Raw genomic sequence first — 24,982 nt, 5'->3', positions numbered from 1 at the left:
TTCCTATTATTGTCACCAATGTACAGAAGCAGATGGACCTGTAATATTTAGATAGAGAGAAATGCTATTTCCCCAAGACTCAAATTAAAATGGTACCTATTTTTCTCACCTTGAATAAACTGAAATGTATTAAGTTTATCATGACTTCTGAGGCTAGAGATAGAGGGGCCATTTGAAGAAAGTGATGCCATTTGTGGGCCTGGAAGTGTTTGGCTCTAGTGTAGGACATAAGCCATTTAAAAAAAAAAAAGTAGATCATATTTAATTGTGGAAAAAGAACATTAAATATTTATTCATTCATAGCAAAGCTTTTCTTTTGTCAAACCGTTAACATGTTGCTTTTCAAAGGGGAGGGCAGTGAAAAATTGAGCTTTTCTGCAATGAAGTGCAAAACACATGCTTTGCAATTAACTTCTTACATGTATGCTTCAAGCAAAGGCACTTATGTTGTCCAAAATGTACAGCTTGTGATTCTATAAGTAAAACACAAGAACACTATAATTTAGTTCCTCTGACTATTAACTACTTACATCTACCACTCTCTTTGGTATCTGCATATAGATACTGATACACTTTCATCAACTTATTATTTAATATTTGCATTGAGGTAGTGCCCAGAGACCCCAGATGGGGATGGTGCCCCCTGTGCATTCTAGATAAGGTACACACATATACCATGAAAAGACAGTCCTCTACCTGAAATGCTGACAATCTAAGTAATTTTATTTGCTTTTCCAGCACCTAGCCTATTGCAGATGTTCAAAACCTGATCAATATAAATGTATTAAAAAGATGCCTGATTATTATTGAGCTGGCAGGACAAAGTGCAGTTCTTTTGAAAACTGACAAAATTCTAAATTCAGCTGTCATGTCTTCCATTATTTCCACAGTTTTCCACCATTTTGATGCTACTAACTAGAACAGAACCACCACCTTCTTTGGAGTAGCGAACAGTATCTTCAGTTTTAAGTGCAAGGAGGGAATTCAATGTTACATTTTTAGCTTCTTTATCTCAACTGCTGCTTCTTGTTCTGGGTTCAGCCTAAAGTTATAGTTAGGAGTTATGTTGACTAAGTAACGGAAAAGGTATATAGTTTATCAGAATTATTTTTCCAAATTTGTCTTTGGTTCTTGTGAGTTAAAACAAGTCTGCTTTCCAATGAGACTGACAAATATCCACAGACAGCCTGTAAACTGTTAAGTCCCTCTGAAACCTGTTGCATTTGTACCATTAGTGCTTCATTGTAGATTTCCTTGTGTAAAATACAGGCTTTGTTTTGATCAAAACCCTCCTTATCCTCTGCAAATTTTACATGATTATGGAAATTGAATGCAAATGTCAACATGCAATCTTCCTATCTTGCAATTTAACAACTCTTGACAGTGTTTATACTTTAACACAATTATCTATTTTTAATGATCCAGTCCATTGTTTTCTACCATTTTCTTCAAAATTAGACATGTCAGATGAATTCATTCATTGATGATTTTGATCGCTGATTACAGTAACTCAGTATTGAGCAACAACTTTCACATATGCTGTAGCTAGAATGAGAAACCACTACCTACTGAATTTAATACTCAAGGATAAAAATGAGATTAGCTAGCCATTTCTGTATATTGAATTGTTATCAGTGTTCTCATCTACCCAGTGTTTCGGAAGTTTCCTGATACTAGCAAACCAAGCCTCCCAGCAGTTCACAGATCTGTCTACACCCCTGTCTTCAGCATTCATTGAGAGTTCATTCCAGTTGCTAGTCATGCCCTTCTCTCCAATGATTTCTGCCTTTGCTTGTCCCCTGAAGGGTTACAGTCAGTTTTGTGGAGTTCTTCTGTTTCCTAATAGGCAAAGAAGAACCTTAATGTTCTCATCACTCCTTTAAACTTTTAAAAGAGTTAGTTTTCATGCACAGATTGAAATTAAGAATCTGTTTAAAATATCCATGATATATATTTAAAAATATATTTTCATGTAAATACTTGAGAGTGACAGAAGCTCCAAAAATGAAAAAAACAAAATCCATATTTTTTTAGAAAGCCCTGACTATATTGGTCTTATCTATGCTTAAAGATATTACAATGTTAAGGGATGTGATTTTTTTTTTTTTTTTTTTTGTAACTGGCATAGTTATTCTGGTGAAAACCCATAGGTTCTTAGGTGTTGCCAAACTGGAATAGGTTTTACCAGAATAAGCTATTTTATACCAATATACATTTATTTGCACTTGAGGGTCTGTGCTGCTTTAACTATGCTGGCATAATTAAAGCAGCAAAACTGATGTAGTCTGCATATATTTGAGCTGAAATAGGTCTTTCCATTATTTCATGGAGGTGGCAAAACTCGCCTTTGAGGTAATGATATCGACATCGATTGCTCACATCTGGTCCTTCAGTGTCTTTGGTGTACACACACAATACACAGCATGCATAGCACTTCCTGCATAGATTCCCGCACTGCCGCTGTGTGTGGGTAGGAGGTCATATCTGGTTACCTAAAGAGGAAACAAGTGACAATTAAAAACTCCTTTACAGAGTCACTACCGTGTTTCATTTTTATCAGTATTTAGTTTATGCAAATTATTAAATTATGAACGGTATTGCTCTGTTGGTTACATTGGTTTAAAAGGCTCCGAATGATCACCTCTTACTTAATTTTACGGCTATTTAGTGTAAATCAACATTTTATTTTATAAGATATGATAACTTACACATTTGAAATCAAAATATCAGGTTTATGAAATAGCATTTATTTAGGTACAAATGAAATTATAATTTTCAAAACATGTCATGATTACTAATAGGAAGTATATCTAGGCTTCTATTTCATATGATTATCCACTTCCTCTTATGCGCCTCTAAGTGAAGACTCGATAAAGTTGCTCACTAGGAAAAGTGTAACTGTATGTGTTATCTTCTCCTTTCCTGTTACTGTAGTGATGGAGCTTACATGGGTAAATTATTTGAAAGGGCATTAGTGTCACTGTAGCAGAATTCTTTCTATAAAAAATACCTCCTGGAGCCATCAGCCAGCTTTCTTAGTCACCAGTTGATTAGTTTGTCAGGTGGTATTTAAGCTTTAATGGTCTAATTTCAGGATTTTGAAAATTTAAGGTAATGTTTGGAATAATGACATTTGATGGATTTGGATCGCTGACATAGGAAAATTGTTTTTAAATAACTAGTTTAAATCCAGTCCTGTTTTGGGAAGATGACTTGGGACTAGATTATTCAATGGACTGTTCAGATGTGGAGCTCTCAATGTTCTGGCTCAAAATAGTAGTGGCCTAACCAGATTATCTGATGTGTGGTATTATGTGATCTCAGTTTAGTTTGTACAGTACACATGCCCATATATCCTGCTCCCCCACCTCCCCCACCCCCAAAATAAGTAGCAGCATGTCCGCCACATTAGCACTAATGGGAATCTTTGTTAGCCTTGACAGAGAGGCCAAGTATTGATTGTCCATAGAATACTAAAAAATAAGCTTCCATCTCTAGAGGTGGTCCTTGCAGGTTAGGGTGAAGCCTGCTGGTAGAATGGGATGTGGGAGGTTGTCGTTGTTGTTTGTTACTTGTTATGTGCTGACAGTGTGCTCCTGGCTCTGTAAAAACACAAAGTGAAGACTCTTGCAGCCCTGCAGAACTTTACAGTCCGACAAGACAGTCACAGAAGCTGGGAAGCCCTGAGGCGGAAATAGTTCAGATAATGTTTTCTGTTGCTAACAAATATATTTATTAGGGATATTTAACCCAAAGGGTGTTTTACATATCCCTCCTCCCCTCCTATCTCTGCTGCTCAGAGTGGTGCTCAGGCTGGGGCTAGTGTTGAGGGTATTAGGCATCAGGAATAGTCTGTTCAAACTATTGGATGGGGCTTAACAACACCAACTGAAGAAAACACCTCCAAGCAGCACCCTGAGACCTAGAGGCACTTTGGCTCCTTCCCTCTACCCAATACAAGTAGCTGCTTCCAGCTGCTGGCCAGGGTGCATGATGGGGAGTGGGATCTGAAGCTGCCTTTACATCAGACAGCTTGGAAGGTCCACCATGTAGTAGCCTCTGTGTTGGGTAATTCCTGCTGCTTTGTGTACCAGTGCCCTAGCTGCTCCTGCTGCCTGTTCACTGTGAAGTTCCTTGGCTACTGCTTGAGGGAAGAGGCTTCTCAGGAGCTGGAGTGCTAGGGGGAAGCTGATGTGAAGTGTGTGGCGCTCTGTCTGGTGAGGGAAAACTAGCCCAGGAGGAGGCTCTGTGCTCTCTCTCGGCATACGTGTCCCCAGAGCATTACCGCTTTCTGTACCAAGTCTTTTTTGTTAAGTAGAGGACTTCGATTTTCAGGCCTCTCAATCCATCGCTTTTCATGAGCACTAAATTCACATAGTTTTCTTAATCCTGTTTTTAATTTCCTTAATTGTTTTCTCTTTTATAGTAATGAACTCTATAAGAGAGGACTTCAAAGAACCCCAAAAGAACCTCCTCTTTATTTGGATCATATTCAGCGTTCTGGCTGCTTTAAGGTTTTCTGCAGGGTTAATCTTTTGCATTATTGTCAGACACCAAGATTTTTAGAAGTGATTAAGGATTTTGAATGCTATTTTTGAGGGCCCAATTTTTGAGACACCATAATGGTACCTGATTTTTTCAGAAAGTGCTGAGTACCTGCCTTCTGAAAATTGGGTCCCATTTAGTGTTTTTAAATTGGATATTCAAAATCATGAATAACTTTTGGAAAAACTTGGCCTGAAATATTACCAGAATGTACACACACAAACTTTACCCAAAAGAGTGATTTAAACACCCAAACAGCTGTTACTGTGCTAACCTCAGCATCAGAGGATCCTAACCACAAAATATGTCAAGCTACTCTTGTGAGAGTGATTCTTAAACGGAAAAGGATGATAAATAGATTTTTAAATGTTTAAAAAACCCAGATACCTCCTTATAATTTTGTAAGACTATATTTCCTTAGTATTTTGCAGCATTAGGCAGGGAGGCCTTAGACTACATCTAGAGCTTTCCTGTTGTGTAATTAGGGAACAGACTTAGAGCTTGCACTGCATTGGCTAGTAAGGTTGGTGGGAGATCTTGGTGATGCTGGTAATTGTTTATTGAGAAACTTATTTTTTCCCTGTGGCAGAGAGTAAAATAGGTATCCTCCTTAGATCAAAATAACTTTGGGTCTTATTTGGTTTGATTATTTGAAAATTGCCTTGATACTTTTGATAATAAATATCAGAGTTACAATATTAAAATATTTTTTCATCTCTGTTCAGTTAGTTTTATGATTTCCTAGCTTGCAATGAAGAGAAAAATCTTCTAAATACTGAGCACTTTAGGGAATAATCGAGGATTAGGAAATCTTTCAAAACACTCTTTGTATGCAAGTGTAACTTCAAATTCTGATTTATACACAAAGCTTTCTGCTTTACATATACTTCAAATTTATTTTCTTTAGATTCCAATTTTAAAAGGACACTGATTTCCAGAGGTAACCTAATGAGCTTCTATTAGATTAGAGGTAGAATACCATTTTTAAAAATAACTCCTGAATGCAATAAACTTTGATGTTGTAGACTTTCTATTGAGCCAAATGTTTTTTTAATAAGTAGCATTGTAACCCTAAAATCTATTAAAGATAGCTATCCCTTCAAAGTAAGACACAGTTAATTAACTGTGGTGACATCAGCTCCTTGACTGTTACTAGTGACTTCCACTGTAATGGAAAGAGAACAAAAGGAAAAAAAATTATCTAAAGCAGGAGAGAATTAAATTGAAATTAACCTCTCTGTTTGGAATCGATATCTCCCTTTTTTTTTTTTTTAAAGTAGAGAGAACAGACTTTTTTTTGGCATGTAGCATTTAGTAAATAGTAAGACTGAGACCCAGGCATTCAAAACTTAACAATATATTCACTATTATGAAAATATTTCCTGTACTTGTCATTTCAGCAGCCTGACTCTGCCAGTGACCTGGCTGCTATGCTGATATACAGGATTAAATCCTTACTGAATGCCCAGTAAATTTGTCTTCTTGTTTTCAGCACCCTCGTCCCATGTACATGCCTTACATCTGGAAATGCCTTTAACCAATAGTCTAAAGTTACCCAAAGGGAATAGTAAAAAAAAGAGGTCCTCCACGTCAGTCAGCTCTGAAGGGACAGAGATACAGTTCTCTGTGCCTGTAAAGGAGAAATGTTTTGAGAATCTGCAGGAGAAAATGTTAAAGAAGGTCATTGAGAAGGACAAGCATTCAGAAGTTGGTAAACTACAATGCTTTTTGTTTCCAGTGCTTAAGACCGTAAAAGTAATTGTAAAACATCTTTAAAAATCAATGTGTTATTGTGTCTTTCTTTTTATTATGTATTGATAGGAATGTTTACAACCAAGTAACTTTTACAAGAAAGTACATCGTCCGCAGTGGTCCCACTAAGCTTGTGTGTTTTTCTTAAACCTACAGGTATACTGAAAACTGAAAAAAAGGTGAAATTGGAAGAGAAAAGCTCATCATCATTTGGTATGCACAGAAAATCATATTTAAGCAAAAAGTCTAAAGCTTGAGAGAGTAAGAACATAGCCTGTCCCTAACTTTTTACCTGTTATGTTCTTTTAGGTGTAAGTGCTCAGCTGTATTAATATTTCTAAAGCATCCAGTTTTTAAAAAACAAAAAACCTGAAACGCAAACACCTAAATTGATGCAAAAGGTCTTGGAAATAAGTAAACTTGTGTGACAATGTATGCCTAAGAGATTGTGTGTAAATTGCAAGGACACAGAGGGACAAATCCGGTAGTAATAGTAGGGCTATAATGTCATGTGTCCGTTCCTAGACCAACTGGGTGGGGCATGAGGCCTAAGAGGAAAAGAATAATGATAGGGTACCCTTTATAACCTTTTTCAATTAAATTAGTGGTATGTGTGGTTATTAACTTGTGCCTAGAGGTGGAATAAATAAAGAAAAAGTCTAATGGCGAGGTATCCAACAGAATATGCGATGCCTCCTAAAATGAAATATAAATTAAGGAAGTTTGGGATATTCACTCTTCAAATATTACAGAGATGGTCAGATAGGGACTCATTCATAAAATTTCACTTTTGCCACGATTCACAGTTTTCCATCCCCAAACAAATTCATTTTTGACACAGATTCAGCCCTATATGTGTCTGAATTGCTCATCAATCTATGGAAGAAAAGAAGGAATAGAAATAAGCCCAATTAGCTCTAATTGAAACATTCACTATATCTGCTCTTATTCTGTGTGGCTAAGGGAAATGTACACAAAAAAGAGTGTTTCAGAGTAGCAGCTGTGTTAGTCTGTATCCATAAAAAGAAAAGGAGTACTTGTGGCACCTTAGAGACTAACAAATTTATTTGAGCATAAGCTTTCGTGAGCTACAGCTCACTTCATCAGAGTCATACAGTGGAAAATATAGTGGGGAGATTTTATATACACAGAGAACATGAAACAATGGGTGTTACCATACAGACTGTAACAAGAGTGATCAGGAAAGGTGAGTTATTACCAGCGGGAGCGGGGGGGGAAATGTATGCATCCGATGAAGTGAGCTGTAGCTCACGAAAGCTTATGCTCAAATAAATTTGTTAGTCTCTAAGGTGCCACAAGTACTCCTTTTCTTTCTACAAAAAAGAGTATTATCTTAGAGTCAGTCTTTGGTGTTTATTTTCCAGCTGAAGTCAAGTCCCTCTTTCTGGCTTCACAACTGTCTGCTTTGGAAATAACTATGAAGTTAGAAGCTGTGGATTATGGCTTCACATGGAAAGCAAGTAGCAGGGACAGATGAATTATTATAAAACAAAGACTCCATTCACATGTAGATTTCAGTAGTACTTAAAAAGGAGTAGACATTCAAAAATGTAACTTTAATTTTATTCAGAACAAACTCTGCTGATAAAATTTTGGGTGAGAGGACAGCTAGCTGTTCTTAAAGGAATTTATGGCAGCTACAGTTTCAGGTGTTTATCATTAAGCTCCATACTAGATCATGTAGCATGCTTTGCTAGAGGATGTAATTTTTTAAATTAAGAGTTCTTTCTGTTCTCATCTTCCCTGTTTCTACAGCATGATCAAAACCTGGAAAATAAATGGGTTGTCTACTCTGTTTCTTGCAAACTAATTGATGTACTACTGATGTATTTTTAAAATATACATTTTTAAAAATATAAGCTTTATTAAAACTGGGTCTTATTTTTTTCCTCATGTGCGGGTCACATCTGGAAATTCTGAAGGCTACACAATGTTACCTGTCAAGATGTGGGATACAGTTGACTTCTTGACACCGAGAAGCTGAATTATGTTACTCTGCTAGGAAGAGTCTCACTAATAACTGTGTTAACTTCAAGGTGTCTCAGCTAAGGCGGAACCCCAGTGCTGTTCCAAAATCAGTTAATCACAAGGACTATACTCATGGCACTGAACAAATTAATTGACTCATTCCACTCTGGGCAGGTGACTGGAACAACTGATTTAAAATTTAAATGTTGCTTTTAGGGTAACTGAAAGAAAAAAGTATTCAAGGATGATGGTAATACTTTAAAATGTTAATTTGCAATTAGGTAAAAAGAAAGAAAAAGATAAAGAGAAGAAAGAGAAAAAGGAAAAAGATCATAAATCAAAACAGAAGAAGAAGAAGAAAAAGAAGAAGAAAGCGAAACAGCATGGTGAGTTAAGAAAAATTAAGACAAAAAGTAAAGATCAAATACTATCTTTCTGGTTCTGTTTGGTTGTTGTTACTGACTGAAATATTGAACATTCATACAGTTCAGAAACAAGTTCTGAAATTTCAGAAATTACCAAAATGAGGTGGTGGTCTTGTAATTTCACATAGCAAAGGCACTTTGATTTGGTATCTCCTCTCCTTCTCCCTTTATATCCTGTCTCCAGGTGATCATGTCCACTCATGGCTTTAACTACCATTTTTACACCAATGACATGTAGATACACTTCTCCACTCCAGCCTCCCTCCACCCAGTTCTGCATCTCAGACTCTTTCACATCCAGCCCTGACTATCTCACTGCTTACATTTATTTTCATATTTAGGTTGTGTCTAAATCTTGCCAAATCTTTCTGCATAACATCTCTGAGATACAGTTTTTCCTATTCATCCTCATAGCTGAAACTTGCATACTTGCTCTCATCATCTCATGTCTCAGTTACTGCAACATCCTTTTCTCTGGCCTTGACAAATGCAATCTTGTTCAGCTCATATCCAGTCAGAATGCTGCTGTGAAGATCATTTTCCTAGCTTGTCACTTTGACTGTTACCTGTGTCTGTGCATCCCACCACTGGCTCCCCCTTCTCTGTTGTATCAAACACTAGCTACTTATCTTCATTTTCAGGATCCTTCATGGCCAGCTCCTACCCTCTTATCTCTCATTCACTATCGAGTTGTTCACTTCTGCATCCCATCAGCCCACGATGCCAGCCTTCATACCCCACACATTGTTTTCAAACAATCACTTTTGTGCTTTCTCCCATTCTGCCCCTCAAGCTGGGAAGAGCTTCCCCATAAACATCTGCAAAACCAACTCGTTATCCCCCTTCAAAACTCTCCTTTCGCTTGTTGCTTGCAACAAATGGTTAGGTCGCTGATGTGCTGAGATCGCTGCCTATCTTGCTGCCCAATTTTGTCACATTGTTTCCTCCACCATCTGTCCATATCCATCAGTTGCCTCTTGTCTTAGACTTACATTATAAGCTCTTTTGAGCAAGCACTGTCCTTTTGTTCTGTGTTGGTCCAACACCTAGGGCAGTGGGGTCCTGGTCTTTGACTAGGGCTCCTGTGTGCTATGGTAATACAAATAATAATAATATGGCCAAAACTCTCTGATCTTTTCTTCACCCCAGGGATGAGATATCCATTTTGTGAAAAATTCCTTTTTACCGTAAATGTCTTGGGGCTTGCCATTTAATTATACCATGTATTTTTCTTACCTTTCTGCTGCTTTTTTGTTTATGGGATATGCTCTTTTTTTCTCTGTAATATAAAAGACGAAGAATGGAAAACAAAAACTGTTGGCTGCCTCTGGCATGCCCCTCAGATTGATTTACCTCATTAACAAATCCGTAGTGTACCTTAGTAGATGTCAGTCATAATATTTGTGATTAAAATATTCAGAGTAATCCAGACAAGATTCCTGGAAACTCTCTGGGATTAATAATTTAAGAGCCCCCAGGACAAGGATTTTTAGTGAGAACTTCTGCTCACAAGCATGTGGTTTCAAGTGTATTTTTTACATTCTGCACCACAAGATTTCTGGTGTCATTTCCTGTTTTCTCAGCTTCTTGTTTACAAACAATGTGCCTAACACTGTTCAAGACACAAAAGAATACACAGTCCCTGCTCTTGAGGAGGTTACAGTCTAACTAGGCAGACAATATAAAACAAAGGAAAAGCTGGGGAAGGTTGTATTTTTGTATAATTTTTTTTTAAAGGGGAGGAGGAGGAGTGATGGTAATGGGACAACTTTTGTTGATGTCTCTTAACATTTGTGTTTAGTAGACTCATTCTTTGCTGCTGCTATAATATAGTAAAACAGATTTGTGACAAAATAGTGTCGTAAAGCCCTTCCTAGTTCATCACAATTTCTGACCATGACTTTCTAGAGGATAAACTGCAGATTTCTGAAGTGAGCAAACACTTATTCATTCAAATCACACACTGTAAGGTGAAAATTGTCCCCAGGAATGTGGTATACACTTCAGCTAAATCAAGTTTAATGCTACTTTTCTACATTTATCTGAGTCAACATAATTTAAAATGATAAACTTTTCAGTAGTTTCTGTTATCTGCAAATTGGGTTTGGATGTGGGGAAAGGTGTGACCCCTTATGTGCATGCAAGGAGACATTAAATATTAGATGCATAAATATTAGAAGTGCTGTCATTTAGTTAAGTCTAGTAAGTCCGAACTAGTTCATCTGGTAGGCAGTAAGGCACTGCAGGGTGAGTTGTGCTTTCACTTCCACACAGATGTGGTTTTAAGAATAAAGCCAAAGGCAGAGCGTCACCAGCACCTAAGTTGCAATAATTCAGAACACACGCCCAGGAGATCTTTTTATAGTTTAAACCAGTTTCTGAATAATTTTTTAGAAGTGTAATACTGTTTGTTCAGTCCTTTGAAAGTATGATCAGAGTATTAATGTAAAATCTTGCATAAATAATAATACTAATGAATATGCAAGTTTTACATAAAAATAGTCAAAATGATGACAAATACACTTGAACAGACAGATTTGAGAATGACTGTTGTAGCAGTCAGATACAAATTTAAACTGAATATAGTTTGGTGTCTTGTATTAGTTTACATTGGGTCCTGCACAGGTTATATTGAATAGGCCTAATAGGCCATGTTGTTGATTTGGAATTACAAGTATATCTTCTGGAAATGTGATATTGTAATTGGAACAAGTGGAACATGATATTTCTCTGAGCATAGAGAGCAAAGTATTTTCGAAAACTCTTATGTATGTTAGCTGAAACCCTCAGTTTATCAGATATTTCTAGTGAGTGAAACAGATAAGACTAGAAGGATACTCTGGCATCTGCAATAAAGGAATGATAAACATTCATGCATGCTGAATAGGAAAGGATAACTTTAGTGTAAGTTGGACAAATGAAAAAATGGTTAATGAAGATTTCCCATTTCATTTAGGTGAAAGCCTGCTAGTACTTGATGTACCAAATAGACATTGTATTTTCTACATTTATTTTGTTTACTCAAATTTCTAGATAGCTCTTGTCATTGAGGCTAGATGTCAAGCAATGAATATCAAAAGCAGAAAACATCTTTCATAAACAGGAAAAGATTTGGAAAAGTGGCATGATTGGGAATGACATAAAAACATGAATTTTTAACACCAGCATGAATTCTGTCCTCTTTAATGGAGCAGAGGCATGGAAATCTACTATAGAAATTGATAAGAAGATATCTCATTTGAAAGTAAATGTCTATGGAAGATATTCAGAATCCATTGGAAAGAGATTCTTGCAGCATCAGAAATTCCAAGTAGAACACACCAATCTAAAGTATCGAATATGGCAAGATGATGACGATGGACATATTTTGGATACGGTTTGAGGATGCCAGCAATATGACTTCCATTGCAAGTAATAATATGGACACCACCTGGAAAGAGAAAAAGAGGTCGACCTAGAGCAACTTTACACAGAACAATAGAGAAAGTATATGACACTCAGAAGCCTGAACAGACCAGCACAAGACCAAAATAAATGGTGGAAACTGATGGGCGTTCTGCGCACCTAAGGGTGCAGGAGGATGAAGAAGAAAGAATCCCTTGTCGCAATATATTTCAGTGTTATTTGTCACATCATAGATGGATATGCTGCTATACACTGATGACACTGGGCAAAAAAGTTACTATCTAAATGCACAGCACCTTGGGACAATACAGAAGATGACACAATTAACACAATTACTCTGGAATTGCGGTTGTCACTGATCATGGGTATCAGGGAGTAGGTCGTATTTAGGAGTGGTGTGAAGGATAGCAAAGGTTCTTGGGGAATGTTGACTGGGAGGTTACCCTAAGCTTAGAGGGGACATGGAAGAAAGCACAGAATTGACAGTGGATTATGGTGGAAAGGGAGAATGTAGGAGAGAAGCCTGAACAAAGCATTCAGCGTGGGACTGTTGTAGATGGTGGTAGCAGGGCTGTGGAATACTTTAAAAAGGAAGATGAGAAGGTTGAAGTAATGAGCAGTGAGTACAATTATTTAACTCATGTCCTAGGACATGTAGTCTGACTGACTGTGCTTGGATAATATCTGTCCATGTATTGTTCCCTATGACTGTTGTGGCTGCAGGCTTGGGCCAGTTGTGCAGAACTGTTCTGTGTAGAGGTGCTCTCTCAGCTCTTACAGGTAGCAGTGTTGGTGCTGCAGTTGATCTCCAGCGAAAAAGGAGAGAAGGTGACAGCAGCAGACGCAGGGATGGGAAGAGGTACAGAATGAATTGGGGATGGGAGTAGAGAGAAAAATAAAAATGGAAGAAAGAGGGATGGAGAGAATTACTTGTAGGGGAACGAAACAGGACTTTAAGAGTATGGAATGTATGGGAGATGCTGTAGAACAGGGATTGGCAACATTTGGCACACAGCCCATCAGGGAAATCCACTGGCGGGCTGGGACAGTTTGTGTACCTGCAGCATCCGCAGGTTTGGCTGATCGCAGGTCCCACTGGCCATGGTTCGCCATTCCAGGCCAATGGGGGCTGTGGGAAGTGGCAGCCAGCACATCCCTCGGCCCGTGCCGCTTCCCACACCCCCAGTGGTCTGGAACGGCAAACCGCGGCCAGTGAGAGCTGCGATCGGCTGAACCTGCAGACGCTGCAGGTAAACAAACTGTCCCGACCCGCCAGTGGATTTCCCTGGCGGGCTGCATGCCAGAGGTTGCCGATCCCTGCTGTAGAAGTTAGCAGTAGGCTGGAAACAGAGGATTGAAAATTGTGTGGAGGATTACATTGTTTCAAAGAGACATCAAAACCAGATATTTATCCAAACCTCAAAACTTTTTAAAGTTCTCCCATTACTAGTTTATTGGTTGGGAGGGAGGTTACAATATTGCACAAGGGTGTAGTTCTGCTTCTCTGAAAATTAAGTATTTCTCTTTAAAAAAAATTTTACCTAATATTTGCAGAGATGTGCGCATAACTCTCCAGCAGACCTCAGGTTCATGGCTTAATTGGGAACATTTTAAAAAATTTGGCAAGCATTGTGTGTTGAAAAAGCAAGATCATCTTAGCAGCAGACGTTTGGACAGATTTAGGCATGAAATTTGGGAAGCAGGAGAGGAACGTGAGACAAAAAGGATTCTGTTTTTTCTCAGTGTCAAAACAAGAAAAAGACAAGAACTGGGGCTTATAATTTCTAGAACACATCAGAAGGAGCTAAACATTCATTGTTACTAGTTTTATTTTCCATGTAAGTCTGTTGCAGTTGCCACAAGGATACTATTTGATTGTCAGTGGGAAGGAAGGAGAACCATGTGATGATGAGGCATGATTTATGAAAACCCTCTAAGATGTGTCCAATACACACAATACTGTTTGATAGAAAAGAACTGACAAATAAGTCAATCAAAGATCAATTGAAGAACTTTGATTATGGATATAGTGCAATATTCTTTCCTTTTTGTAGTCTTACAAGGTACTTTCTCACAATCTCAAATATGTATGAAGTGAGAAATAAGAAGTTATATAATTAGTCTGGTGCAGTGTATGTACATAAGAGGGGCAGAGCTGAAGTCACGTGTGACATTTTTAACTTTGTAATTTTTTTTTTTTTTACTCTGCTGCTTGACTTGGTAACCATAATGTTCTTAATATCGCTTACATTGATACACATGTAAAATAAGACCGTTTAGGGGTTTGTGTGATGTAGATATTTATACATTTCCCTTCATTTTGGTATTTATGCACTAATGCATGTTCTTTATCTTTTGCACATAATGTTGTAACTTTCTTACATAATCGTCATTCTCAGGCCTTGTGAACTCTTGCAGACATACTTTTTCTTGAGTACTATAACATCAGATAACCACTGTTCATGTTAATTTTTTAGATTATTCGGATTATGAAGATAGTTCTCTTGAGTTTTTGGAAAGGTGCTCCTCTCCACTCACACGGTCTTCTGGGAGCTCTCTGACTCTGCGAAGCATGTTTACAGAGAAGAACACTTCATACCAGTATCCAAGAGCCATTCTGTCTGTCGACCTGAGTGGAGAAAGTAGGTTGGCTGAACAGTCGGAAATTTTGTTCTAAAATCTATATTTCCCAAAGAAGGTGAATTAAAAAGGCCAAATGCAAGCCAAATAATTCACTTTAGGCATAAAAATATGAAACTTTTTATGCTTGTATGTTGTTAAACCAACGTGTATATACTTTCATGACAGATTGAACAAAACATTTACCCTCCTCTTGCTGTTCTGCATTGTGCTGGGCACTGGTTGGATTTTGCCACTCCTACCTCTAAGGTGGCTACATTGCATTGCTGTATATACAGTAGAGGTCACCAAGAAGGGTAATCTTCCAGCAGTAAATCTGTGAGTGACTTCCGCTATCTGTAGTGCAGGATCATTCAGCATCTAAGTCCTACGTTCTTGTAAAACGTTAATTTGTTTGCATATACAACTTCAGATTTATTTGTTTTTATTAGACCTCTCGGATGTGGAGTTCTTAGATGATTCCTCCACAGAAAGCTTATTACTGAGTGGTGATGAATACAATCAGGACTTTGATTCAACCAATTTTGAAGAGTCTCAGGATGAAGAGGATGCTCTCAATGAAATTGTTAGATGCATCTGTGAAATGGATGAGGAAAATGGCTTCATGATTCAGGTAAGGCACTCGCTCTGCATTCTTTCTTGTGAATTTTTACTCTTTTGGCATCCCTAAAGTTCTCTGTCTATACACCAGGTCAGAAAAAGGTGGTAGCAGTTAAAGCTTTTTGCATTCCACACAATGCCTCTATTTTTTCTGTGCAGGACCACCTCTCTAAGACTGAGGTTGGTACAGTTTGTGTGCGTTCAGTCCGTGGCACTTCTGAATGTACGCTATTTTGTGTAAAAATAGTACCTTCCTACTCACCTAATCTGTTCCCTGCGTGTATTTTACTTCTGGGAGAATTCTGCACCAAAAAATTAAAAATTCTACACACAATATATTAAAATGCTGCAAAATTCTGCGTATTTTATTGTTAAAATAACACAATATAATCATGCCGGTTTCAATTATTTTAATAATTTATTTCAAAATACCTGTCAGCAAGTATGTCTGTAACAATACACAGAAAAAAAAGATTCAGGAAATGTTGGGTTTTTGTTTGTTTTGTTTTGTTACAAATGGATTCCTTAGTAGGCATATTAATACAGAACTTTGAGTAATTCATTTTAACTACAATACAGAAATGTATTTCCCGCACCCCTCAGAAGCAATGCAAAGGCTTACAGGAGTCAGGGGCAACGGAGAAGCTGAGGGAGAGGGTGTGGATGAGAGAAGTATAGAACATGGTTGTTGTTTTTTTTTGTTTGTTTGTTTTTTGGGTATGGGGGGGATTATTAGGGAGTTGGGGAGCCTCCCCCATGCAGACCCTGGCTGATTTCTAGCCTCTCCTATTCAGTCAGGCACATCTACCTATGTACCTGACCCCAGTCCTTATATGTACCTGCAGCCTCCTGTTCCCAAGTGGCCCTGTACCCCCCTCCCATTCAGCCCCTGTCTCAGTGCTGTCACCCCACTATCTCCTGAGTCCGCACCCCAGTCTGTCTCCCCACTAGCCCTCTTGAACCCCAGTCTGTGACTCCCCCCCAGCAGCCCCATGTGCCCCACTCTCTCTGTACCCTCCCCCCATATCTCATGCCTCCTGGCTCTGCGGGTAGGGTGCTGTGATGAACGCAGTTGCAGTGATATATTAGAATTGGAAAAAATTCAGAGAAGAGCAACATAAATGATTAGCAGTATAGAGCAACTTCCACAGGAGGAGAGATTAAAACGACTGGGACAGTTCATCTTAGAAAAGAGATGATTAAGGAGGGATATTATAGATATCTATAAAATCATGAATGGTGTGAGAAAGTGAATAGGGAAATGTTATTTACCCCTTCTCATAACACAAGAATTAGGGGTCACCCAATGAAATTAATATGCAGCAGGTTTAAAACAAACATAAGGAATTACTTCTTCACACAATGCACAGTCATAGAATCATAGAATCATAGAATATCAGGGTTGGAAGGGACCCCTGAAGGTCATCTAGTCCAACCCCCTGCTCGAAGCAGGACCAATTCCCAGTTAAATCATCCCAGCCAGGGCTTTGTCAAGCCTGACCTTAAAAACCTCTAAGGAAGGAGATTCTACCACCTCCCTAGGTAACGCATTCCAGTGTTTCACCACCCTCTTAGTGAAAAAGTTTTTCCTAATATCCAACCTAAACCTCCCCCACTGCAACTTGAGACCATTACTCCTCGTTCTGTCATCTGCTACCATTGAGAACAGTCTAGAGCCATCCTCTTTGGAACCCCCTTTCAGGTAGTTGAAAGCAGCTATCAAATCCCCCCTCATTCTTCTCTTCTGCAGGCTAAACAATCCCAGCTCCCTCAGCCTCTCCTCATAAGTCATGTGTTCTAGACCCCTAATCATTTTTGTTGCCCTTCGCTGGACTCTCTCCAATTTATCCACATCCTTCTTGTAGTGTGGGGCCCAAAACTGGACACAGTACTCCAGATGAGGCCTCACCAATGTCGAATAGAGGGGAACGATCACATCCCTCGATCTGCTCGCTATGCCCCTACTTATACATCCCAAAATGCCATTGGCCTTCTTGGCAACAAGGGCACACTGCTGACTCATATCCAGCTTCTCGTCCACTGTCACCCCTAGGTCCTTTTCCGCAGAACTGCTGCCTAGCCATTTGGTCCCTAGTCTGTAGCGGTGCATTGGATTCTTCCATCCTAAGTGCAGGACTCTGCACTTATCCTTATTGAACCTCATCAGATTTCTTTTGGCCCAATCCTCCAATTTGTCTAGGTCCTTCTGTATCCTATCCCTCCCCTCCAGCGTATCTACCACTCCTCCCAGTTTAATATCAACCTGTGGAACTCCTTGCCAGGGGATGTTACAAAGGCCAAAAGTATAACTGGGTAAAAAAAAATTAGCTAAATTCATGGGGGTTAAAAAGAAATTAGAAAAAAGAATTAGCTAAATTCATGGGTTCAAAAAAGAATTGGCTAAATTCATCCCTCGGCCCGCGCCGCTTTTCGCAGCCCCCATTGGCCTGGAACGGTGAACTGTGGCCAGTGGGACCTGTGATCGGCCAAACCTGCAGACGCTGCAGGTAAACAAACAGTCCCGGCCCGCCAGCGAATTTCCCTGTTGGGCCGCGTGCCAAAGGTTGCTGATCCCTGTGCTATAATATATTGCTATATATTTCTATTTTGCCAAAGTCCTATATTAGTGTCTTTATGCTCAGCTACTAAATATTTAGTACTGAAGTACTTTATTTTATTATAATAAAATATTGCTAGATGTTAAATCCTTGATTTTGTTTTCCAGATTGGAATATATGGTCATGGGGTCACTTTCAAAGTTAAAATTATGCTTAATTATGGCTTGTTTTTGCTACTGCAAATACAAATTGCATGAGTACGATACCATAACTCAAGCTGCCTGCTAATGGAAAGCTGGTATTTCCCTCTATCTTGAACAAGCTGGAAATAGTACTGACCTACAAATAATAAATTACCTTGTTTCTTTTGGGCGGTAGTGTGAAGAATGCCTGTGCTGGCAACATAGTGTATGTATGGGATTATTAGAGGACAGCATTCCAGAGCAGTACATCTGTTACATCTGCAGGGACCCACCAGGTATGAGTTAAATCACTGGTTCATGCAAAATTAATTGTTATTTACTTGTTACATTTTTGCTAAAAACAGATGGTATTGTATAACCATTACTCACAATAGGATTTACCTATTTTTGTGTGTTTAATATGTTATACTTTTCTGGATGAGTCTTTTATAACATTTGCTTCTGTTTGGTTCTGCATGGCAACTTTTATTTTTCTGAGGTGTAGCCATGTTAGTCTGTAAAAGCGGCAAAGAGTCCTGTGGCACCTTATAGACTAACAGACGTATTGGAGCATAAGCTTTCGTAGATGAAGTGGGTATTCACCCACCATGAAAGCTTATGCTCCAATACGTCTGTTAGTCTATAAGGTGCCACAGGACTCTTTGCCGCTTTTATTTTTCTGTTACTAAATTCTTAAATTTTGTTCAAAATGTTAACTTACCATTCTCATGAGTTCACAAGAAGTGAGTGCTCTCTTTTCTTATTGAGAAATTACCTCCCACAAAGAGTAGGCTCTTAAAGAGCAGTTCTATTCTGAAAAGTGACTATTTTGTGTAAAAATAGTACCTTCCTACTCACCAAATCTGTTCCCTGCGTGTATTTTACTTCTGGAGGAATTCTGCGCCAAAAAATTAAAAATTCTACACACAATATATTAAAATGCTGCAAAATTCTGCATATTCTAGTGTTAAAATAACACAATATAATCATGCCAGTTTCAATTATTTTAATGATTTATTTCAAAATACCTGTCAGCAGGTATGTCTGTAACAATACAGTCAAAAAAAAGTTTCAGGAAATGTTGGGTGTTTGTTTGTTTTTTGTTTGTTACAAATAGATTCCTTAGTAGGCATATTAATACAGAACTGCAATGGACATGAATTCTGAGGGAGTGCAAATTGCCAGACAACTTCTGCATTCAGTTACATCTGTGCAACCTCATTGTGTAACCAATGGCAGAATTTTACCTGTAGAATCGCTGTTGCAGATGATGGTGCATGAGTCAGAAGAAACACAGCTTGATTTTTAGATTTTAGCAGGAATTTCAAGGGCTGGCAATATGAAAACCATTCTACTTGTAACCTGAGTGTATTTGATCTGGGAGTAATTGAAACAATAAAAATAACTTCACAATGCCATTTTCACAGTTCTTCAAAGCAGAAACACATGTTTTTGGAGGAAAGTTTAGAGTTCTTTCAGGCAAGTTATACACCTATACCTACTACCCCACCCATCTGGAGATTCAAGTAACAGTTTAGTCTTCTCAGATGGAGAAACGAGGACAAAATATACATATTTAAATATATATTTAGGTATCTAAATAAGTGGGCTAATTTGCAGGGGTGATAAGTACTCATAACTGCCATTGACTTCCATGGGAGGTGAAGGTGCTTAGTATCTCTGAAAAATAGGCCACTTAATTAGATGCCTCCATTATGGACTTAGGCACCTAACTTTAAGCACAGAAATTTGAAAATTCAGTCCCATGTTTTAGATTGTAAGACGCTTGAGTTTTATAATCTGGCGTGTATATGTGACACTGTTGAATTTTGCATTTGAAGGTATAAAATTAGTGTGTGCCACTGACTTTAAAGTATTTGGAACTGCTCATCTGATGACACAGTTTAACCCAATCCTCCCTGCCCACCTGACTCCTCCAACTCCACTTTTTCTTTTTTTTCTTTTCTGTTCTTTCTGTCTAGGAGATGAATCATTCAGGATGTCTGCATTTGACACTGTATTGGGAGGATGGGCTGGGTAATGGAGGGTGTTATGCTGGAAGGTGTTAATAGCTACCATCAGGCTGGTTCTTTTATCTACAGATAATTCTGTGCATACCATTTTAGTGTAAGAACCGGCAAGTTTCCATCTAATTTTGTTCTTCTCGTGCTTGTGCATTTCCGTTATGCTACAGGTGTGTATACTTCTTGTGTACCATAGCTGGAGAGTTTTCACTAGCAGCACCTGTAGGGGCGGCCCCTCCCACACCGTTGCTTCTTTGTGCTCTGAACCGAGGGTATAAAGAGTTGAATCACTCCGCTCATTCTTTAGTTCCTTCTTACTTCCTGTGATTGGTAGTGAGAGCGTTTCTGTGTTTACAGCCTCATTCCTTTGTGACTAAGTTGCAAATAGTTAGCTTTTACATAGTGATACTTATTGTTTCGTCCTTTAGATGTTTCTTTTCTCTTTAATCAATTTTATTTTGTTTTCTGTGGATTCGGCTGGCTTCTGGGACTTGCCTAGTACCAGGGAGGCCTATGCGAAGGTCCTTGTTTTTAAGCCCCGCTCCAGCTGTCATCTGCCAGTGCCTGTCAGTAACTTGCACTCTCTACTGTTTAAAGTGCTTGGACAAGGGTCATGTCAGAGACCCATGCTGACAACACCAAAGGCCTATGTGGCTGTGAGAGAGGTATTGTGTTTTTCAGTACTGACCTCACCACTGAATAAGGGCAGAGATCCTCCACCAGCCCTGTTGCAGGTGCCATACTTATCAGCATTGACAGGAGGGTCTGTTTCGGCCTCATCTGTCTCAGGTCCAATATCCCATTCATCTGCCGTATCCATGACAATATCTAAACCTCCATGTCCTAGCACAGTACCGATAGCTAGGAAGCCTTCACTGTTTCCTCGCAGACTTGTAGACCTTTAAGGCCTGAAGGACCCATCATGATCATCTATTCTAGTTTGACCTTCTGCACATTGCAGGCCACAGAATCTCATCCACCGTCTCCTGTAATAGACCCATAACCTCTGGCTGTGTTACTGAAATCCTCAAATCACGATTTAAAGACTTCAAGTTACAGAGAATCCACCATTTACACTAGTTTAAACCTGCAAGTGACCCATGCTGCAGAGGAAGGCAAAAAACTCCCAGGGTTTCTGTCAATCTGACCCATGGAAAAATTCCTTCCTGACCCCAAATATGGCAGTCAGTTAAACCCTGAGCATGTGAGCAAGACCCACTAGCCAGACACATGGCAAAGAATTTGCTGTGGTAAATCAGAGCCCTCCCCATCTAATGTCCCATCACTGGCCATTAGAGATATTTGCTGCTAGCAGTTGTAGATCTGCTACATGCCATCGGAGGCAGTCTCATCATACCATCCCCTCCATAAACTTGTCAAGATCAGTCTTGAAACCTGGTTAAGTTTTTTTCCCCCACTGCTCCCACTGTAGGCTGTTCCAGAACGTCACTCTTTTCAAGCCTAAACTTGTTGATGGCCAGTTTATATCCATTTGTTCTTGTGTCCACATTGGTGCTTAACGTAAATAAGTTCTCACCTTCCCTGGTATTTATCCCTCTGATGTATTTATAGAGAGCAATCCTATCTCCCCTCTGCCTTATTTTGGTTAGGCTAAACAAGCCCCGCTCTTTGTTTCCTCTCATAAAGTAGGTTTTCCATTCCTTGAATCATCCTAGTTAGCCCTTTTCTGCACCTGTTCCACTTTGAATTTATCTTTCTTAAACATGGGAGACCAGAGTTGCACATAGTATTCCAGATGAGGTCTCACCAGTGCCTTTTGTATAATAATACTAACACTTTCCAATCTCTGCTGGAAATACCTCACCTGATGCATCTTAGGACTGTTAGCCTTTTTCATGGCTGCATCACATTTGTGGCTCTCAGTCATCCTGTGATCAGCCAATACACCCAGGTCTTTCTTCTCCTCTGTCACTTCCAACTGATTAGTCCCCATCTTATACCGATAAATAAGGTTAAGATTTTGTCCTAAGGATTCGAGTCCTTAGCCTCCTGCACCTTATTACACCTCTCAGCAAAAATAGCCTTTTTAGTGGCCACCACCTCTGCTAGAAGTATGGGGGAACTGCATGCCCTTGTGACAGAGCCTCCATGTGCTATTTTGTACAATGACAAGGGCCAGATTAGGCCAAACCCCAAGTTTCTGTCCAGGGTGGTATCTGATTTCTACCTAAATCGGCCTATATATTTGGAAGGTTTTTTCCCAAAGCCGTATGCTCAGAAGGACAAACAAAAGCTACATGCTTTAGATGTGTGCTGCACTCTAACCTTTTATCTGGATAGACCAAAGCCCTTTCAGATTTTTCCCCCGTATCTTTATATCCTGTGCAGAACAAATGAGAGGTCACCCTATTCCAGAGCACCAACTCTCTGAATGGATTAACACCATCATTGTGAAGTGCTGTGCTGCCCAAAGTATTCCTTCCTTAGAAGCTGTCATCTCTCTCAACAAGAATTCACTTGGCCTCTGCTGCGTTTGTGGAAATGTGTCTATTGTGGACATCTGCAGAGCAGCAATGTGGTCCTCTGTCCGCACCTTTTCTAGACACTGTGCAATTACTGCAGCATCAAGGCAAGACACGAATGTGGGAAAGCAGTCCTACAGTCCTTCTTCTGAAGACACTCCAAGCCACACCACCGCTGATGCAATGGCTGCAAGTTGAAGCTAGACAAATTCAGACTAGAAATAAAGTGTAAATTTTTAGCAGTGGGAGTAATTAACCATTGGAACGATTTACCACGGGTTGTGGTGGATTCTCCATCACTGACCATTTTTAAATCAAGATGGGATGTTTTTCTGAAAGAACTGCTCTGGGGATTATGTTGGGGAGGTTCTATGGCCTGTGTTACACAGAAGGTCAACCTAGATGATCACAATGGTCCCTTCTGGCCTTGGAATCAATGACAATGGCTTGGGGGTTGCCAGCAGTGTAATGTTGATATGCAAGCACTCGAAGAAGAAAAAGCAAACACTCGTTTTCTCATAACTGCTGTTCTTTGAGATGTGTTGCATATGTCCATTACATGGCCCATCCTCAGACTCCAGGCATTGGAGTCTATAGTTGGGATCCCAGTGCAAAGGAACTGAAGGATGATTGGGGCGACTCCACCCTTTATACCCTCAGTTCAGAGCATGAGGAAGCCAAAGAATGAGCAGGGCCTCCCCTCCAGGTTCTACTAGGGAAAACACTCCAGCACCGTGCTGTGACACGCACATATCTACAGTGTGTTGGACACACACAACACATTTCAAAGAACAACAGTAACAGGAAGGTGAGTAACTATTTTTAACAGTTGCAAAGTGAAAGTACTATATAGTTCTGGGAATAATTAGGGATGCAATTATTTTTATGATGATTAAATTGGTATAAAAGTAAGGTGATCAGTTAAGCTACTTAGGGGTTCACTCCTACTTGCGGTATAGAAACAGAAGTCACCAGACTGGATCAGACCTAAGTTCATCTAGTCCAATATCTGTCTCTGACAGGAGTCAGTATAAGATACTTCAGAGGAAAGTATAGAATCCTGCTGTAAATCCTGATTTAAGATCCTGTCTTGCCCTGAAGCACAAGGTTTAATAGCTTTTTAAATTTTTTGTTGTTATTTATCATAGCTCTGAATATTCTTGATATCCATTTAAATGTCCCATCTCTTTTTTTAATCTTAAGTTCTTGGTATCTTAAATTATCTTTTCAGTAAGTGGATATCTTTTTAGAAAAGACGATTATAATTCACAACTTTAATTCAGTTTCAAATTCAGTTCACAGGTGTATCATGGTATAGAATGTTTTTTACTTCCTCACGCTTGAGTACTGAGTTATTTGTTTGATTTTCTTTTAACACGTCATTTATAGAAGTCAGACAGTATACTGTGTCATATACCTGATGATGTAAATTTCGTTGAAAACCCATGATAAAAGAAAGGATGTCAGAAAATATTTTAAGGATACCACTTCTGACTGTTGTAGTCACTTCTGGAGAATAAATTCTGATTGTTGTTTACCCGTAGGTCAGAGATGGAGTGCCAAATATCTTTACGATAAGGACTGGTTAAACAATGGGCATATGTGTGGATTATCATTTTTAAAAGAAAATTACTCTCACCTTAATGCCAAAAAGATAGTGTCAACACACCACCTGCTGGCTGATGTGTATGGTGTAACTGAAATACTACATGGACTGCAGCTGAAGATTGGGATACTAAAGTAAGTGTGGGTCTGGTGTTTCCTCCCCATCTATAGAGGAAGTGAGAGCTTAGTGTGTATGTCAAGATAATTTTCTTTTTAATTTTTATAGTAAAGACCAAACAGATGTATATCGGTACACATTTAGACAGTATATTATTGAAAATGTCATGGCACAATTTGAATTGTTTGGATAGATGATGATGCATTCTGGAGCTCAGTCTGTGACAGGGCAGAAGCTGGGTTCCTCCTCTTCCTCTCAGCTCAGTGAGGAGGAATCCAGGGTCTGCACTTCTTGACAAAGCCTGAGGGGAAAAAAATATTGGTAAGTGGGAATGTAATTGTTTTCTCCATTAAACACTAGAATGTGAATTTGTGCTCCTATTATCGACTGTTAATGATGAATACTGAGACAAAGGAAAAATATTTGAAGAGGCTAAAGACTTTTTTATCCAAAACTTGCATGTGGTAGTATCTGTCTAATCCGGTTTGAAAGCGAAATGAAGACTTCTGCGCTTCTAAATCTGCCACCTGCAATCTATTCCCCTGTATCTAATCATCTGAGTTCTTAATAAATAGTATTAAATTAATTCTCTGAAATATTTGTGTGAAATTAGGAATTACTATGCCAATTTTACAGAAGGGGAAACTGAGTCACAG

The 24,982-nt window shown here is 39.0% G+C and overlaps 1 protein-coding gene across 14 annotated transcripts in view; it reads left to right on the top strand.

Moving 5' to 3' along the window:
- PHF20L1 (PHD finger protein 20 like 1) overlaps positions 1–24,982 on the top strand; it is an 80,512-nt gene that overhangs the window by 45,501 nt on the left and 10,029 nt on the right. For 7 of the 14 annotated variants that reach the window (XM_077809768.1, XM_077809772.1, XM_077809770.1 and 4 more), the window contains 7 exons: positions 6,038–6,256; positions 6,454–6,510; positions 8,568–8,672; positions 14,594–14,758; positions 15,188–15,369; positions 18,293–18,392; positions 24,148–24,343. In XM_077809768.1, coding sequence (XP_077665894.1) covers positions 6,038–6,256; positions 6,454–6,510; positions 8,568–8,672; positions 14,594–14,758; positions 15,188–15,369; positions 18,293–18,392; positions 24,148–24,343 — 1,024 coding nt within the window. Of the gene's footprint in view, positions 1–6,037; positions 6,257–6,453; positions 6,511–8,567; positions 8,673–14,593; positions 14,759–15,187; positions 15,370–18,292; positions 18,393–22,469; positions 23,412–24,147; positions 24,344–24,982 lie in introns of those variants that run through there. The other 7 variants (XM_077809779.1, XM_077809777.1, XM_077809776.1 and 4 more) reach the window with 2 other exon arrangements.

Source organism: Eretmochelys imbricata, chromosome 2 (genome assembly GCF_965152235.1).
Source record: "Eretmochelys imbricata isolate rEreImb1 chromosome 2, rEreImb1.hap1, whole genome shotgun sequence".
NCBI lineage: Eukaryota > Metazoa > Chordata > Testudines > Cheloniidae > Eretmochelys > Eretmochelys imbricata.
Note: the sequence above shows the minus strand (reverse complement) of the source record. Positions and strands in the feature narration are given on the sequence as shown.